The sequence below is a fragment of the Myxine glutinosa genome, chromosome 9 (assembly GCF_964187855.1).
Source record: "Myxine glutinosa chromosome 9, kmMyxGlut1.1, whole genome shotgun sequence".
In the NCBI taxonomy this organism is placed as follows: domain Eukaryota; kingdom Metazoa; phylum Chordata; class Myxini; order Myxiniformes; family Myxinidae; genus Myxine; species Myxine glutinosa.
The window spans coordinates 86,385,784-86,402,626 of record NC_136269.1 but is presented as its reverse complement, the minus strand read 5'-3'; the positions used below and the strand labels follow the sequence as shown (position 1 = coordinate 86,402,626).

The window sequence follows — 16,843 nt, the reverse complement described above, 5'->3', positions numbered from 1 at the left end:
GTTGAACAACTTCACGTAGGTGAATTCTGATGGATATAATTTCATCATTTTTTTTTTTTTTTTTTTTTTTTTTTTTTTTTTGTATACAAGATCGAGGCTCGTGAAAGAGCTAACATTAATAACACAAAAAGTCAAACCGACACAAACCGACAAACAAAACACAAAATAAGGGGAGCGGTAGACAAGATGGGGAGAGAGGGGGGAAGGACACAAACACAACATTTAAGCGCAGGGACATCGAGAGAATTGTGGGAGGGAGAGGGCTTGGGGGGTGGTGGGAGAGGTATAAAACATATGGACACTGCAAGAACTTCCAGGAAAGAAGTTGGAATTTCGAAAAAAGTGTATCTGGGGTGAATTAGCGGGGGTCGAAAAGATCAAGGTTTTGGATGGGGGAAGACAAGAGATGGTGGTGAACAGCTGTTTTAAAGACCTGAAGGGAGGAGTGGGATTGAAGGGAGTGGGGGAGTTTGTTCCAGAGGTGGGAGAAAAGGGGAAAGAAAGAGTGAAGGTGAGCAGAGCCTAGATTTTGGCAGTTTAACCATAAGAGGGTTGCTGCCAGATCTTGTGTGACCTGTTGGAATATTTGGGGGACAGAGCACAGAGAGAGCTGGGGGAGCAAGGCCGGAGAGGAGTCGGTAGAAGACAGAAAGACCACCAACTTGCCTGTGGTGAATGAGTGAAAGGCCCTCGGAGTTAGCTTCATCGCAGGAGATTCCAATGATCCTGAAAACTTTGGCTTCAACAGCGTGAAGCCGAGCTAGGTGTGAGGCAGGAGCACCGGCCCAGAGGGGGGAACAGTATTCCATGGAGCTGCGGATGAAAGCCTTGTATGTGGTGAGGAGCTCAGGTGTGCCAAGAAAGGACTTCGCACGACGGAGGATGCCCAGTCGGCGACTGGCTTTGGAGGCTAGCTTGGAAACGTGGTTTTCCCAAGAAAGATCATGGCAGATAGTGAGACCCAAAAGCTTGAGCGACACAACTTCTTGGAGAGGATTGTTGAGAAAGTAGATGGGAGGGTTTTCCAGTCGGTCTTTTTGGAGAGACATAGTAAGAGTGTGAGATTTGTCAGGATTGAAAGACATGTTCCACTTGTTTGACCAGTCTGTGATTTTGTCCAGGTCTGCAGAGAGTGAGGAGGCTGCAGGCTGCCGATCTGAGGGATGAGGAATGGAGCGGCAGAGAGTGGAGTCATCAGCAAAGAGATAGAGAGGATTTTTCAGAGAGTAGGAGAGATCATTGATGAAGACCAGATAAAGTACAGGGCCCAGAACACTACCTTGGGGAACTCCAGCCAGAACAGAGGGGCGATGAGAGAAATCCATTCAGGGCCACACGTTGACTGCGACCAGAGAGGAAGTCCGCAAGCCAAGCGTGGAGATTTCCATGGATACCATAGGAGGAGAGTTTGGTGAGCAGAGCTGGGGGCCAGACCGTATGGAAGGCACGTGATATGTCGAGGGAGACAGCTCTGATTTCCTGTTTGGCATTGAGGACCTCCATCCATTGTTGAGACAGCAGAAGCAACATGTCCAGAGTGGAATGACCTGGTCTGAATCCAAATTGATGATCGGAGATCAAGCTATTGGAGAAGAGGAAGGACTTGATATCCGAAGCAATGATGGATTCCATGACTTTGCTGATAATTTGGAGCAGGCTGAATGGTCTGTAGTTGCAAGGATCTGTTTTTGCACATTTTTTGTGTAAAGCGGTAATGTTTGCTGATTTCCAAGATGCTGGCAGATGACCTTGAGCAAAAGAGAGGGTGAAAAGAACAGAGAGAGGGTGAGATAGAGCGGAAGAGCAGGATTTTATGACCCGTGGGCTGATGCCGTCTGGTCCAGTTGCAGAATCAGAGTCGAGGTTTGACAAAAACTTCTCCACCTTGTCAGGAGAGAAGGACACAGAGTCCAGGAGCAGTTGGGTTCGACTGGGTAAGGTGGGAACAGAGAGAGATGGGTTTGGGACACAAGATTTTGAGGCAAACACAGAGTTGAGGCATTCGGCTTTGTCACGTGCGGTGTCAACTGTGTAGCCATTTGAGGTGAGGGAGGGGATGGAGGGGGAACAAACACCAGAAACGGATTTGACCAGACACCACCAGGATTTGGAGGAAGGCGACAGGTTTGAGAGTTCATTCTTGAGTGTGGAGAGATAGTGCTTCCTGGCACTCCTGAGGGTAGACACACACTTGTTCCGAGCTTGGTGGAAGGAACTGAGATTTTCTTCAAACCATTGTCCGAGACCATTGAAAGAAACCATACGGTGATCCTAATCAGTTATCTTAAAATTTACTTTAGAAATGGTTTTTCCTGACACGGGAAAATAGGTGAGATTCTTTGGCTCCATATTGAATTTCTAGCCTTTTGGAGTTGAATAAGCGCTGAATGAAAATATTGTATTTGTTTTTACTCCATCGTCATAAGCACCATCAACCAAATCACAGTGAATTAATATTGAATTTATGCCCGAGGATATGTCAACGACGTTATCACTGACAAACGTATTATTATCCTCAAGCTTTTTTGCAGAGAAACCTAACATCTCGCGGAATGAATTAGTAATCATGAAATCTATTTTATAATTATTTTCAGGTCTAATAGCTGATTTTGATGTATGTTTTTGAATATCTATTTTGATATTTTTTGGTTCATCACATTGTTCGTTCATAAAACGTGAAATTTCTGAACATAGTACCGGTATCTCGTAAGCTCCGGGGGGGTATTCTATAGTTTTATATCCAGCTCCTGGATCATAACTAAACTTATTCTTTTCTGTGATATTAAACAAGGTATTATAGGCTTCCATAGACAATAACGCCGCTTCATATTCTTTTGTGGGATCAAGTTGTACCGGGTATTGGAATGGAGTTGTGTGATCACTTGTTGTAAAATCAAATCTAAGAGTTGTGTTTCTCATTTTATTGTATGTGAGATAAAAGATCTTTGTATTGACATTTATTAATTATTTTCATATTCATCAACTGATCTAAAATGGCTGATATTTCATTAAAACAATTGTTATTTCCCGCCTCCTTACTACCTAACAGCAGTAATAGTCTATTAACTAATTGTGATGAGTCACTCGGAAGAAAACTAACCCCGGAGCCTGAACTCAATCCAAGTTTATCTACAGCATTAAGAATATCTTTTTCCTTCTCATTTTTCTTACCTTTACCCCTAATATACCCCCCGTAATCAATCGCATTTAGCAACTCAATATATACCTTATCTTCCTCTCTTTCCATATAAAGTGGTGCATCAAAATATTTTGAATCACCGAGTCTGGCGTTTCTATGTCCGGTGTGTGTGAGAAGAAACATTCATCTGGGGGTTATTTTAACATTTGGGTGAGTATCACTCAAAAACATGAACTCATTAAATACTAATACCGCCTCGTTAACAAGATGAAACACTGCTGATTCTTCTTCTTCTGATGGAATGAGACCCGTTTTGGTTAATGTACCCCTTTTATATTCATTGTTTTTAATAGCTTTCGCAACATAATTAGAACGTTTATTTGTTTTCTCAAGGCCTCGGGATGATTGTGTTGTTTCTATATTTGTAAGTTCTTGATTCGCTAGTTCCTCCAACTCTCGCAACTCCTGTTGTTGTTTGGAAGTATATGTTATCGCGGGAACTTGACCGCGATATTGTATCAGGTCAATTGCTTGGCCAATCAAAGGTCAATCAAATCAGGCACTTCCTGTTTTTGTGTTGGGGTATATTCTATCGCAGGAAGTTGAAATGAAATCCCCTTTTGTAGATTGTAAAAGAGGTTAAAAAACTTTTCTTATTTTCTTTCAAATACGTCTTCACCTAATAGCTTTTGTCTCCATTTCTTCCTTATTCCCTCCTGTTGTTTCACAACTTTTGAAAGTAATTGTTGATGTTCCTTAACTTTTCTTACTCGTTCTTCAGCATTCATTTTATTTATGTAAAGAAATTATTAGTTATTATATAATCTTCTTTAACAATGATATATTTATATTTTTCAGTCATATGTTTCATATGCCCCTCAAATTCCTTTTTACTACATAATGTAGAACAATTATCCCTCCAAAAATTGGTTATATCTAATGCATTTAGTTTGAATAAAATAAAAGTATTAGCATTGTTTCTTATTGAGCGACGAGGGAGTTGAAAGTATGATTGACTAAGATAAATACAATTACAAGAAGAATGTCTCCCCCTTGTATAGTAGCTGTCCATAACCGTTTGGTTTCTCTCATCTATCTATAATTCCAGCAATCTCTGTGTGTCTGTGTGTCTGTGTGTCTGTGTGTCTGTGTGTCTGTGTGTCTGTGTGTCTGTGTGTCTGTGTGTCTGTGTGTCTGTGTGTTTGTCTGTGACCGCTGTTTCTCGACAACCACGGGTCCGATATACTTGAAACTTGCCAGGTATATTGCTGGGGACCCGAGGATGTGCCTTTTCAAGGTTTGTAATTAATCGGACAAGTACCTACCGAGCTATGTCCAAAAAACGCTTCAACCAATCAGAGAGCAGCGGGCTATCACGTGTGCCGAACCGTTAATGCAATGCAAGCGTTAATGCGTTAATGCAAGGCTTTTCTTTTTTTCCCTCTTCTCTTTCTACTTTTTCTTGCGATTAAATTGCAAACAGCCAAAATACGTTGGCGCTAATTGAATAATTGGCCATTAACACTAAAATAATCGTAACTGCGATATGCCAACTTCCGGACAGTGCAGCCTTCCATGTTGTTGTTGTTTGCAGCAGCTGTTTGCAGCAAGGCAAGGCTTTTCTTTTTTTCCCTCTTCTCTTTCTACTTTTCCTTGCGATTAAATTGCAAAAAGCCAAAATACGTTGGCGATAATTGAATAATTGGGCATTATGTTTTACAACTAATAAAAACGAATTTGCGATTCATTCGCTTTCCTGCGCGTTTGTGTACGCGATGGCGATTTCTTTACCAAACTCCGGAAGCCGTTCGCTTTGGACCGAACCATTGCATGTAAATAGAGGGGGGGGATTGTCACCACTCGCAAGCCGTTCGCTTTGGACCAAACCATTTCATGTAAATAGGGGGGGGGATATAATTTTAGATATATATATAGTACGGGCATGCCCTAGTTAACACAATCATCAAAGATAATGAGGTTCTTTTTTGTTTCATCTAAATCTTGGGGTGAAGGTATATCATCCGTATTATCATTGAGAATACAAGTTATGGTTGTCGGTGATGTGGGTTTTGATTTCTTTTTCCATTTTTGTGGAGTATTACAAAATAGTTGTATTACATCTTCAATGTTGAGCTCATTTAGTTCGTGTTGAAGCTTAAATAACCCGATTATATCTTCTTTTTGAAGGCCGGCATTAAAACCTTGTGATCGTAGTTGGTACTCTGGCTGAAAACTAGACTTTGTGAAAATTATTAAATTTTCATAATTTAAATTGTTTGGGGTAAGGAGCATCTTTAAAAGCAAACAGGTTTTCCCACATCCGCTTGACCCGACTATTATGCATCTTAACGAATTTGGGAGGTTCTTATGGTTATTAAATTTTATCTTACTTTCCCACACAGGTAAAAAATCATCCATTTTGTGTAAGGTTGAAAATATATAGCGGGTAATCATTCATCATGTGTGTTGTTATCTCTATTTGTATTATAATTATGTACACATATTAGAAGCGATTCAACCAACCATCTAATTGTGTTAAATATATCTTGAAATATTTTGAAAATGGGTTTGGCCATTTTATATACCCTGACAAAAAAATTGGGAAAATCGTGAAATCTGACAAATCAGAAATTTTGAAAATCAATTTTTTTATTTTTTGAAAATTGTGAAATCTGCAAATTTGGAAAATTTGGAAAATCGAGAAAATCGTGAAAATCTGAAAATAATTAATGAATTGGTCACTTCCGGTTTGCGGTGAGTCACTTCCTGTTTTTGGGGTTGAGTCAGGTTTGGGGTCAAGGGGGCAAGGGGGGTGGGGGAGGGTGGGGAATGTTGTCTGGGGTGGAGGAATGTTGCCTGGGGTGGAGGTGGCCAGGCCATCCCCTTTTCTCATCTATTGACAACGCTTGGTCTGATCAGTTTGAAACTTCTTCAGCGTGAGCTACACAACAATTATATTAGGGAATATAAATTTTGGATATCATCGCTCACATGGTCTTTTTTTTTTGTATGCAAGATCGAGGCTCGTGTTAGAGCTAACATTGAACACAAAAAAACATAAACGGACACATAAAACATAATGAAGGGAGCGGGAGACAAGATGGGGAGAGAGAGGGAAGCGCACAAGCACAACAACAGTAAAGAACAGGTCCCTGTCTGTTCGGGAGATTTGTGGAAGGGAGGGGGCTGGAGGGGGCGAGGGAGAGGGAGGGAAGGGGTACACGGTATAAAACAAATTCCTACTACAAGGAATTTCAGGAATGAAGTTGGAGATTGAAAGAGGTGGATTTGGGGTGTATTAGCCATCATGATTTGGGGTCTCTGACCACTTAGCCATCACTCTGACCATCAACATCCCCACCCCAGCACCAAGGCATTATCGCACTATCAACTTCCGTAAGCTAAACGCTCTTTCACCTACCTCATTCTCATCCACCCTCTCTGAAAAAATGTCCACTTCTCCCTTCGTTGACCTCCACACCCCTTCTGACCTCACTGACTACTACAACCACACTCTCTCCTCCTGCCTTGACCAACGTGTGCCTATAAAAACCAAAACAGTTTATTTCACCCATTCTACTCCCTGGTTTACCCCTGAACTCCGCCTCATGAAAACTCGTGCTCGCCAACTTGAAAGACTCCGCAATAAAACAGGTCTCACAGTTCACTCCCAGGCCTACAAGGACCACCTACAACACTATAAAGATGCCCTCTCCCACGCCCGCTCCGCCTACTACTCTCAAATTATCCACTCTGGCTCCGGAAACCCAAAAGCACTCTTCTCTACAATAAACAAACTCCTCAGCCCCCTGAACACCACCACCCAGTCATTCACAGTAGACAACTGCATCTCCTTCCTTTCATTCTTTCAACGCAAAATTGAAAACATCTACAACAGCTTGACCACCGCCACACCCGCTCCCCCTCAAACCACCTGCCCCCCCTTATCCTGCCATCCCCTGTCTCAATTCTCCCCAGTCTCCCCTACTGACCTCTCTGAACTCCTCATAGGAATGAAAACTGCCACCTGCACTCTTGACCCCATCCCCTCCAGCTTTGTCAAGGCCTCCCTTCCTGCTCTCTCTCCACTTATCATTGCAACAATAAACTCCTCCCTGTCTACAGGCATCGTCCCACCATCCCTCAAAATTGCTGCTGTTACCCCCATTCTGAAAAAACCTGGACTTAACCCTGACACCCTAAACAACTTCAGACCCATCTCCAACCCTACCCTTTCTGTCAAAAGTTTTGGAACGCGCTGTAGCCACTCAACGCAAACATCACCTCTCTGCCAATAACCTGTATGAAACATTCCAATCCGGATTCCGCTCCAACCATAGTACTGAAACTGCTCTCCTCAAAATCACCAACGACCTTCTCCTCTCCTCAGACGCTGGCAACCTCAACATTCTCATCCTCCTCGACCTCAGCGCCGCCTTTGACACCATCGATCACACCATCCTCCTCACCCGACTTGAAACCACCTTTAACATTACCGGCACTGCCCTCTCTTGGATTAAATCATACCTCTCTGACAGACGCCAGTTCATCTCCATCAATAACTGCAAATCCCCCACTGCTCCCCTCCCCCAAGGTGTCCCCCAAGGTTAAGTTCTTGGCCCCCTCCTCTTCATCCTTTACCTGTCCCCCCTCGGTCACTTAATCCGCCATCATGGTCTCCAATTCCACTGCTTCGCCGATGACATCCAGCTTTTCATCTCCACCAAGTCCATCTCCACCGCCACCCACTCTATCCTGACAAACTGCATCACTGAAATAAAATCCTGGCTTCAAATCAACTTCCTCAAACTTAACTATGATAAATCTGAAATAATCATCATTGGCCCAAAAACGCTCATAAAATCCACCCATAACTTTGCCCTCAACATCGACGGTATCCCAGTATCCACCTCCCCTCACATCCGGAATCTTGGCATCATCTTTGACCAAACCCTCTCCTTCGACAAATACACTAAACAGATCACAAAGACAGCCTTCTTTCACCTGAAAAACATCGCCCATCTCCATCCATCTCTCTCCTCCATGGCTGCAGAAACCCTCATCCACGCCTTCATCACCTCCCGTCTGGACTACTGCAATAGCCTCCTCTATGGTTCACCCTCAACAATCACCAATAAACTCCAATACATTCAGAACTCCGCTGCCCGTCTACTCACCCATTCCCGGACCCGTGACCACATCACCCCCGTCCTTTACAAGCTTCACTGGCTCCCCATCTCCCAGAGAATCCAGTACAAAATCCTCCTCTTGACCTACAAAGCCATCCATAACCTGGCCCCATCCTACCTGGCTGACCTCCTCTCCAGACACACTCCCACCCACAACCTCCGCTCTGCTGGTACCAACCTCCTGACCCCCCCGCCCCCCATCCGGACCAAATTCAGATCCTGGGGGGACAGGGCCTTCTCCATCGCTGCTCCCACCCTCTGGAACTCACTACCTCACACCATCAGAGACTCCTCCTCACTCACCACATTCAAAACATCACTCAAGACCCACCTGTTCAACACTGCATTCAACATTTAACCTACAGCATTTAACCCCTGACTATCTCTTCTCCTTCTCCCTCCTTTGTGCTTTGAATATTTCCCTATTGATTCTTCTTTTTTTTGCAATTGTTTTTATGTTTTGCTATGCATTATGTTTTGCACTCTGTCAAAGCGTCTTTGGGCTTCCTGAAAAGCGCTATATAAAATAAATGCATTATTATTATTATTATTAACGGGGGTATAAAAGATTAAGGTTTTGTATGGGGGAAGATAACAGGTGGTGGTGAACAGCTGTTTTGAAGACATGGAGGGAGCAGTGGGATTGAAGAGAGTGCGGGAGTTTGTTCCAGAGGTGGGAAAAATGAGGAATGAAAGAGTGAAGGTGAGCAGAGAGACTTGATTTTGGCAGTTTCACCATAAAAGGGTTGCTGGCAGATCTTGTGCATCCTGAAGGAATATTTGGGGGACAGAGCACAGGAGAGAGCTGGGGGAGCTCGGCCTGATAGGAGTCGGTAGAAAACAGATATACCACCTACCTGCCTGGGGTGAGCGAGTGAAAGGCCCTAAGAATGAGCTTCATCGCGGGAGTTTCCAATGATTGTGAAAGCTTTGGTTTCTACAGCGTGAAGACGAGCTAGGTATGAGGCAGGAAAACCAGCCCAGAGGGGAGAGTAGTACTCCATCAAGCTGCGGATGAAAGTTTTGTATGTAGTGAGGAGCTCAGAGGTGTCTGGCAGCCATATGGGGTCAAAGAAAAATAACCTTCAAAAACAGAAGAGTTGGCTCACACCAAGTTGACTGCACAGGGTAAGTATTCTATGAATACCATCTAGTTTTTTTTGTAACATATCAGCCTTTCATACATTCATGCGTAAATATGCAGCAAAAACTCCTCCGAATTTACAGTTTGGCGAATACATCTCAGCAAAATAATCCACACTGTACCTCGTCCCTTGCCACCAATATATTCATCATGAAACAGCAATTTTTAAGGCGAAAGAAGGAAAGAACGCGAAACAAATCCACGCATTCAAAGTTGTTAAATTGTGAATGGACAACTGTTTCAGTCACGTGGAGATTCGATCCGGTTTCCCCATTGGTAAATGTCAAGGCTCCCTGTCGCCTCTGTTCTTATTATATAATACATATACCTACATGCTGATAAAAGAGTTGGTGGATCCGGTGAAGCAGGTGCTTATCTGCGTAAAGAGTCCTAGCGGCTTCTCTTCGGGTCAAAGTTCAAAGCACAACTTCTATCCACACGTAAGCAAATCCATATGCTCCATATATAATATATACACAAAGAATTAAGTTAAGCACCCCTACACAAAGAATTAAGTTAAGCACCCCCTAATATATATTCTTTGTGTATATGTATACATTGGCATATATTCTAAGGTTGCGAAGATGGTCCCTCCAATAGCCAATCTGGATGAATTGGAACGTGCATTACATCGGGAATGGAACAACCTGCCACAGCAACGCATACGACGGCTTACAGGGTCTATGAGACGTAGGGTTGAGTCAGTGATCCGATCACGTGGGTCCTACACACGTTATTGACGCAAAGATCGCTAGAGGTCTTCTCAGAACAATGACTGTACGTTAGAAAACATAAACGTCATCCACACTGTCCGTGATGGACCTATAGCTCCATACTTAAATTGAGGTGAAAATATGCCTAAAATTCCCAAAACATTTCACCTTAAATTATGCAGAATAAAATATTGAAAACGGCATGATTGTTATGTTTTTATGTGACCATAATATCACTTCTCCAGAAAATATAGCAATATCATGGGTATATTACACTGTTTTGACGACAACAAACTTGTAATGTGCGAGGTTGTAAAAAAACGGGGGGGGGGTGCTTAACTTAATTCTTTGTGTATATATATATATACATATATGTATATATATGTATATATATTATATATATGGCAGTTTAATTAACTTTGATAAAAGTCTATGAGAGTATCTTTAACAAAGCAAGTTGATTTATATGGATATATTGTTTAAAAACGTGAAGAATCAATAATTCGTTGGAGTTTAAAGTTATTTATTGTGTTAAATGTTTGTATTAATTATTTTATTTTTTTGCCTATAACACTACCCGACACTCACTGATAAACCTCTAAAAGTTTGACGAGGATCCGTTCAGCCATCTCTGCGAGAAATGGTGACACACACCCAAACAAACGAGCCTCTTATAGTATAGATGAGCAGAAAATCAAGAGGCTTCTTCAAAATGTTTAATGTTAATTGAAATTTTTGTATGTTTTTTTTCCAAAAATATATTTCCTGAAACATAATTTAATAATAATAATAATACAATAAAGATTCATAATCTTTACAACTCTCCAGGGCATATCACAACTAGTCTAGAGCTATCTCCAGGATCTTGAGAAACCTTACTTAAAGTGGCAGGAATTTGTAATTTGTTCAGAATGCTGGGCATAACTCACCTACTCTTTGTGAAAGACTTGGTGGTATCCTTAAAGTTCACCAACGACCAGTGCTGGCAGACGAGTCCTCCGGCTTAATGTTCGTCCAAGTGATGGCACACACCCTGCATGCTAAACACCAGGTTTAGAGTTTATACCTGGGTTGAGATTCAAAACCAGGCTAGACATTTGAGAAATGACTGCGCATACCTCTACGCTATCTTGCCAGCTGTGGAACCTGATTCTTAAAAAACTAGAACGGCACTCGGTAGCGAGCATACCTTCGCCTGGTTGGCCATATCACTCAATGGTGAAGAATCACTTTAAAAATTCTACTAGCCGGATCCGAATCTTCAGCAAAATCTAATCATTTCGTCCTTGTCACATACGCTACATCTCTGCAAAATTTCGTCCGAATCCGTCCAAAACTTTTGGGAATATCTTGTTCACAACCAGACAGACAGACAGGGGTGAAAACATAGCCTCCATCCACCTTTGGTGGCGAAGGTAAAAGAAAAAAAGAAAAAAAAAAAGATGGCATCTCTCTGTACGTGGTGATCATTACCCTCGCCTGAGGAGGGGGTATTGCATTTGAGTCTGTTTGTTTGTTTGTTTGTCCGCACATAATAAATATGATTTTCTCCGCAAACGTTGGTCCGATTGACAGGAAATTTTCAACGTAGGTGCAACTCCACCTGTAGAATTTTTAATGATAGGTATGACGTCATAGGTCACGTGGTGTGGGCGCCATCTTGGAAAACCGAAAAACTTTGCACCTCTATATCTACGAAAGCGCTGCATAGGAAAAAATTGACATATGGCTCATTGTAAAAAACTCTCCACGGGGAATAAAATATGTTAATGATGATGTCATAGTTATGTCTAATATGTCATAATATGTTAATGATGATGTCTCTATTATGACGTCGTAATTCGACAAGTACAAAACTTCATCCGATCAAGATGAAATTTATTGAGCATCATCTAAGGATAAATTGGTGGAGACAAAAAGATGACGTCATCGATCACGTGGTTCAGCCGCCATATTTGTTTTAACACAAAAGCCTTAAAAACCACTGAAAACACATCCTGGCGAGGGTCTGCAATCTGTGATTGCTCATTGTAATTCATTTTGCAAAGTGATGCATGGATGTGTCTGAGATACAAAACTGTTATTTTCATACATAATAATTTTAGAGCTGCTAGGGTTAACAATTTAATTGAAAAGATTCGTCCTTAGTGTATTTTTCTACCTTTTGAGAAAGGTGGCGCATGATGCTGGGAATGATGGCCGCTACTTTTGTTGAGTATGCCAAACATTTTTCATTTGAAATTGGTAGCTACACCATCAGTCAGATAACCCACTGGTGTGGATATTAGGGATAAGGTAGAAGGTTATATGGGGTGAGTTTCGGCGGCAGTCTTTCATGACAGAGGCATTTTGGCTGACATTAATCTTTGTTGCACTATACAATTTATAAATGAATCCTCACGCATTGTAATTGTGCTCATGTTAAAAGGACCTTTTTGGCTTTTTTCAACGTTTAAACCCTGCAGGATCCAGCAGGATGTCCACGGTGAATGCAAGCGATCTCTCCTGGGGAAATGTCTCAAACCCTAAACTTCGCCATCAACTACCAACTGCTTCAACGAATAAGACAATGAATGAAGGCAACAACACTGTACCAATTTATCCATGCCAGAACATCTTCATTCCCAACGAGATATTCCTCATTCTGGGCATAATCAGCTTTCTGGAAAACGCTCTAATAATCATTGCGATAATCGAAAAAAGAAAGCTGCACTCTCCCATGTACTTCTTCATGCTCAGCCTGGCTGTGGCGGATCTCCTGGTGTGCGTGTCCCAAGGTTGGGAAACCATCGCCATAGCTCTGCTGGAAGGAGGATACATCAATATTCCACAGCCCTACCTCCAACAAGTGGACATCATCTTCGACTCTCTCATCTGCATCTCCGTCATGGCATCGATGGGCAACCTGCTCGCCATCGCCGTTGACAGATACATCTCCATCTTTTTTGCCTTGAAATATGACGCTTTGATGACTCTTCCCAGGACTGCCGGGATTATTGTGGCCCTGTGGATCTTGTGCGCTGTCAGTGCAACGCTTTTTGTGATCTACTGGAACTACAGAACAGTACTGATCTGCTTTATTTCCATTTACATAATCATGCTGACGCTGATGGCATCTCTGTACGTCCACATATGCTTGCTAGCCCGTTCACATGCCAAGAAAATTCTGAGACTTCCTAGATCCGAGAATATCAGGCAGAGAAAAAGTTTGAAAGGTGCCATAACCCTGACGATTCTTCTGGGAGCCTTCACATTCTGCTGGTCTCCTTTCTTTCTGCACCTCACTTTTATCTTGGTGTGTCCTTCAAATCCACTTTGCTGTGATTACATCAGATATTTTCCTGTGTACCTCCTACTGATCATGTGTAACTCGCTCATCGACCCTGTGATCTACGGACTTCGCAGCCAAGAGCTGAGGAATGCCATAAAGGAAATTGTTCTTTGCTGTGGCCTTTGCCGCAAAATTCGGCGTTTCTAGACAAAAACCAATGAAATGAGGCACATCCAGCGAATCCAACCAAAAGGACAATATACAAGGACTTCATTTTCAAATTTGCACCATTCACCAAAACTTCATTTTGCACCAAAACTTCATTTGGTGCACTTTGTTGTACCAAATTTGTAGTACCTTTGTAGTACAGGTCCGGCTGGGAGGTGTGACGATTTTCAGAAAACTCGTACACCGTTATTTTTAGTCGAATTTTTTTTTTTTTTTTAAGACTACATATATAATGCCATTTAATACACTGTAACAAAGACATTTTAAAAATGTAATTCATGTTTGAATTGGGTATAACAATGCAAGTGGGGGGTCTAGCGCATGCGTGATGGCTGTTGGTTACTCGTTGTTAGGCGCCATTTCAGTAGCCATGGAGCTGTGGACGATTGAACATCGCGTCTTTGTTGTTGAGACGTTTATTCAAACGGGTAGTTCGGTGGTGCTTACACAGCGCAGATTTCGTACTCACTTCAATGTTCGACGTGGTGCCGTTCCGTCTCGAAACACAATATTGAAGTGGGTAAAAAACTTCAGGACAACTGGATCTGTGAGGCCGGGAGCAGCTCGGGGAGGTGATCGAACCGTTAGGACCCCGGAAAACATCGAAAGGGTTCGACAAGCTGTGGAGGCCAGCCCTCGTCGGTCAGCGGTACGGCACGCTCGCGCTCTATTCTCTATCATGCTCTATTCGGCATAATTGGGCCTTATTTTTTCAAGGAAGGCGGACGCACTGTGACAGTCAACTCACAACGTTATGTTACGATGTTGCGCGAGTTCTTACTGCCTGAATTGAGACGACGTCGCATTGACCTCCCTACAGTTTGGTTTCAGCAAGATGGGGCTACTTGCCATACCTCAAGAGAATCAATGGCCTTATTAAGAGAACATTTTCCAGGGCACCTCATTTCAATCCGTGGGGATGTGGAGTGGCCCCCTCGATCGCCCGATCTTTCACCCTGTGACTATTTTTTATGGGGTTACCTGAAAGCTAAGGTTTACATTGAAAAACCACGTACTCTTGAGACCCTTTCAGATGCCATCACCAGTGAAATTCGAGCTATTCCACTTGCCATGGTTGAAAGGTCTATGGACAACTTTTCCGCGCGTCTGCAAGAATGCTTGGACAAGAACGGCCGCCATTAAGATGATGTCATTTTTCAAACATGAATTACATTTTTAAAATGTCTTTGTTACAGTGTATTACATGGCATTATATATGTAGTCTTTAAAAAAAATAAAAATTGAAATTCGACTAAAAATAACTGTGTATGAGTTTTCTGAAAATGGTCCAACCACCCTGATGGACCCTGTACTTCCAAATTTGTCGTACCAAATTTGTAGTACCTTTGTAGTACTTCATTTGTAGTACCAAAAACTTTATTTGCACCAAAAGGCTGCCCTGACTTCACCTGGAATTGTTGGACCAAAACCTTGCACGATATATTCGTCTTGGCCAATACCTTCTTTTTCTTGGCTTCCCAAACAATACAAGATTTCATCAAATAATCTCAAATGAAAAACTGGTTAACAACTTGGTACGACAGACAATGCTGACCAAGCTGGTGGGACACCTGCATATATAAGTAGAGAGTTCATAGAACACCTTACCCCGTACAGTCATGAGAAAAAAAACAAACATGGGCGTGGTCTGCAGGTGACAAATTTGATTGGTCGAGATGATGTAAAATGCCATAATATTTTGTCCAAGTACTGCTAAGCGAAAGATTTTTGAAAGTGTCAACAAGGCGATTTGTGTTCTACACTGTTCACGTATCTATCTATAATTCCAGCAATCTCTGTGTGTCTGTGTGTCTGTGTGTCTGTGTGTCTGTGTGTCTGTGTGTCTGTGTGTCTGTGTGTCTGTGTGTCTGTGTGTTTGTCTGTGACCGCTGTTTCTCGACAACCACGGGTCCGATATACTTGAAACTTGCCAGGTATATTGCTGGGGACCCGAGGATGTGCCTTTTCAAGGTTTGTAATTAATCGGACAAGTACCTACCGAGCTATGTCCAAAAAACGCTTCAACCAATCAGAGAGCAGCGAGCTATCACGTGTGCCGAACGTGGCGATCAGACTCTGCCTCGGACGGCACATTTGACAGCGTATTCATTTATTTCACGTTGGAAAACTATGTTGCCGTTAAACTATGTTTTAAAACGAATTCAAACTGCGATTAAATTAAAACGATTCATCCTAACTGCGATTTGCGAACTTCCGGACAGTGACGACTTATCTTCCGGCAGCCAATCACAGAACGCTCTGTTGCGTAGGCGTGGCCGATGTGAGACGAGCGGAGCTGAGCGCGTTACGAGCTGACCGCCATTACGGTACGTAATTCGATTTCTTATGCGCATTATTTCTCCCAATTCAGTCAGAGCGAAGGGCGGAAGCGAAGAGCGTTGGTTTTTTTGTTTACGGGCGTACGGGCGGGGTAGAGCGTACGGGTAGCGTTTTTTTTTTTTTTTGGCCACGGAACGGGCACCCACGTACGGGCAATGCCCTATGTTGGCGTTAAACTATGTTTTACAACTAATAAAAACGAATTTGCGATTCATTCGCTTTCCTGCGCGTTTGTGTACGCGATGGCGATTTCTTTACCAAACTCCGGAAGCCGTTCGCTTTGGACCGAACCATTGCATGTAAATAGAGGGGGGGGATTGTCACCACTCGCAAGCCGTTCGCTTTGGACCAAACCATTTCATGTAAATAGAGGGGGGGGGATATAATTTTAGATATATATATATAGTACGGGCATGCCCTAGTATAATTCAATTGAAATAAAATATAGATTTTATAGTTTTGTAGAACAAAATGTTTTCGGAAATTTACCACCATTGATGCAGTGGCTTTTACAGTTTACACCACCACCTTATTTAACATGTTACCTTAGTTTTTCATGCCTGTTGTCTGTGTCCTTTATGATGTCACTAAAAACAGTAACTTTCCTGTTTGCAATGAGTACAGTACTGATGAACTTCAGGTCATTTTTCGATTCATGGTCTGATTCATGTTCAAAATATAACATTCAATTGAATTTAAGTTGTTCCTCTTTTATAAACTGACGTCTGTCGAGAGACAGACAAAGTGAACTAATTGCTTAACCCTGCTTTTCACTTCGTGTGAGTGGTGTAATTAACAATGATTCTTCTTCTTATTTCA

At 42.4% G+C, this 16,843-nt stretch overlaps 1 protein-coding gene across 1 annotated transcript; it reads left to right on the top strand.

The window, feature by feature from the left end:
* Nucleotides 1-12,706: 12,706 nt before the first annotated feature.
* Nucleotides 12,707-14,118, top strand: LOC144893561 (melanocortin receptor 5-like). Its single transcript, XM_078784051.1, has one exon. It carries the CDS (start codon nt 12,755-12,757, stop codon nt 13,661-13,663), a length of 909 nt encoding a protein of 302 aa, XP_078640177.1. The 5' UTR covers nt 12,707-12,754; the 3' UTR covers nt 13,664-14,118.
* Nucleotides 14,119-16,843: the final 2,725 nt, after the last annotated feature.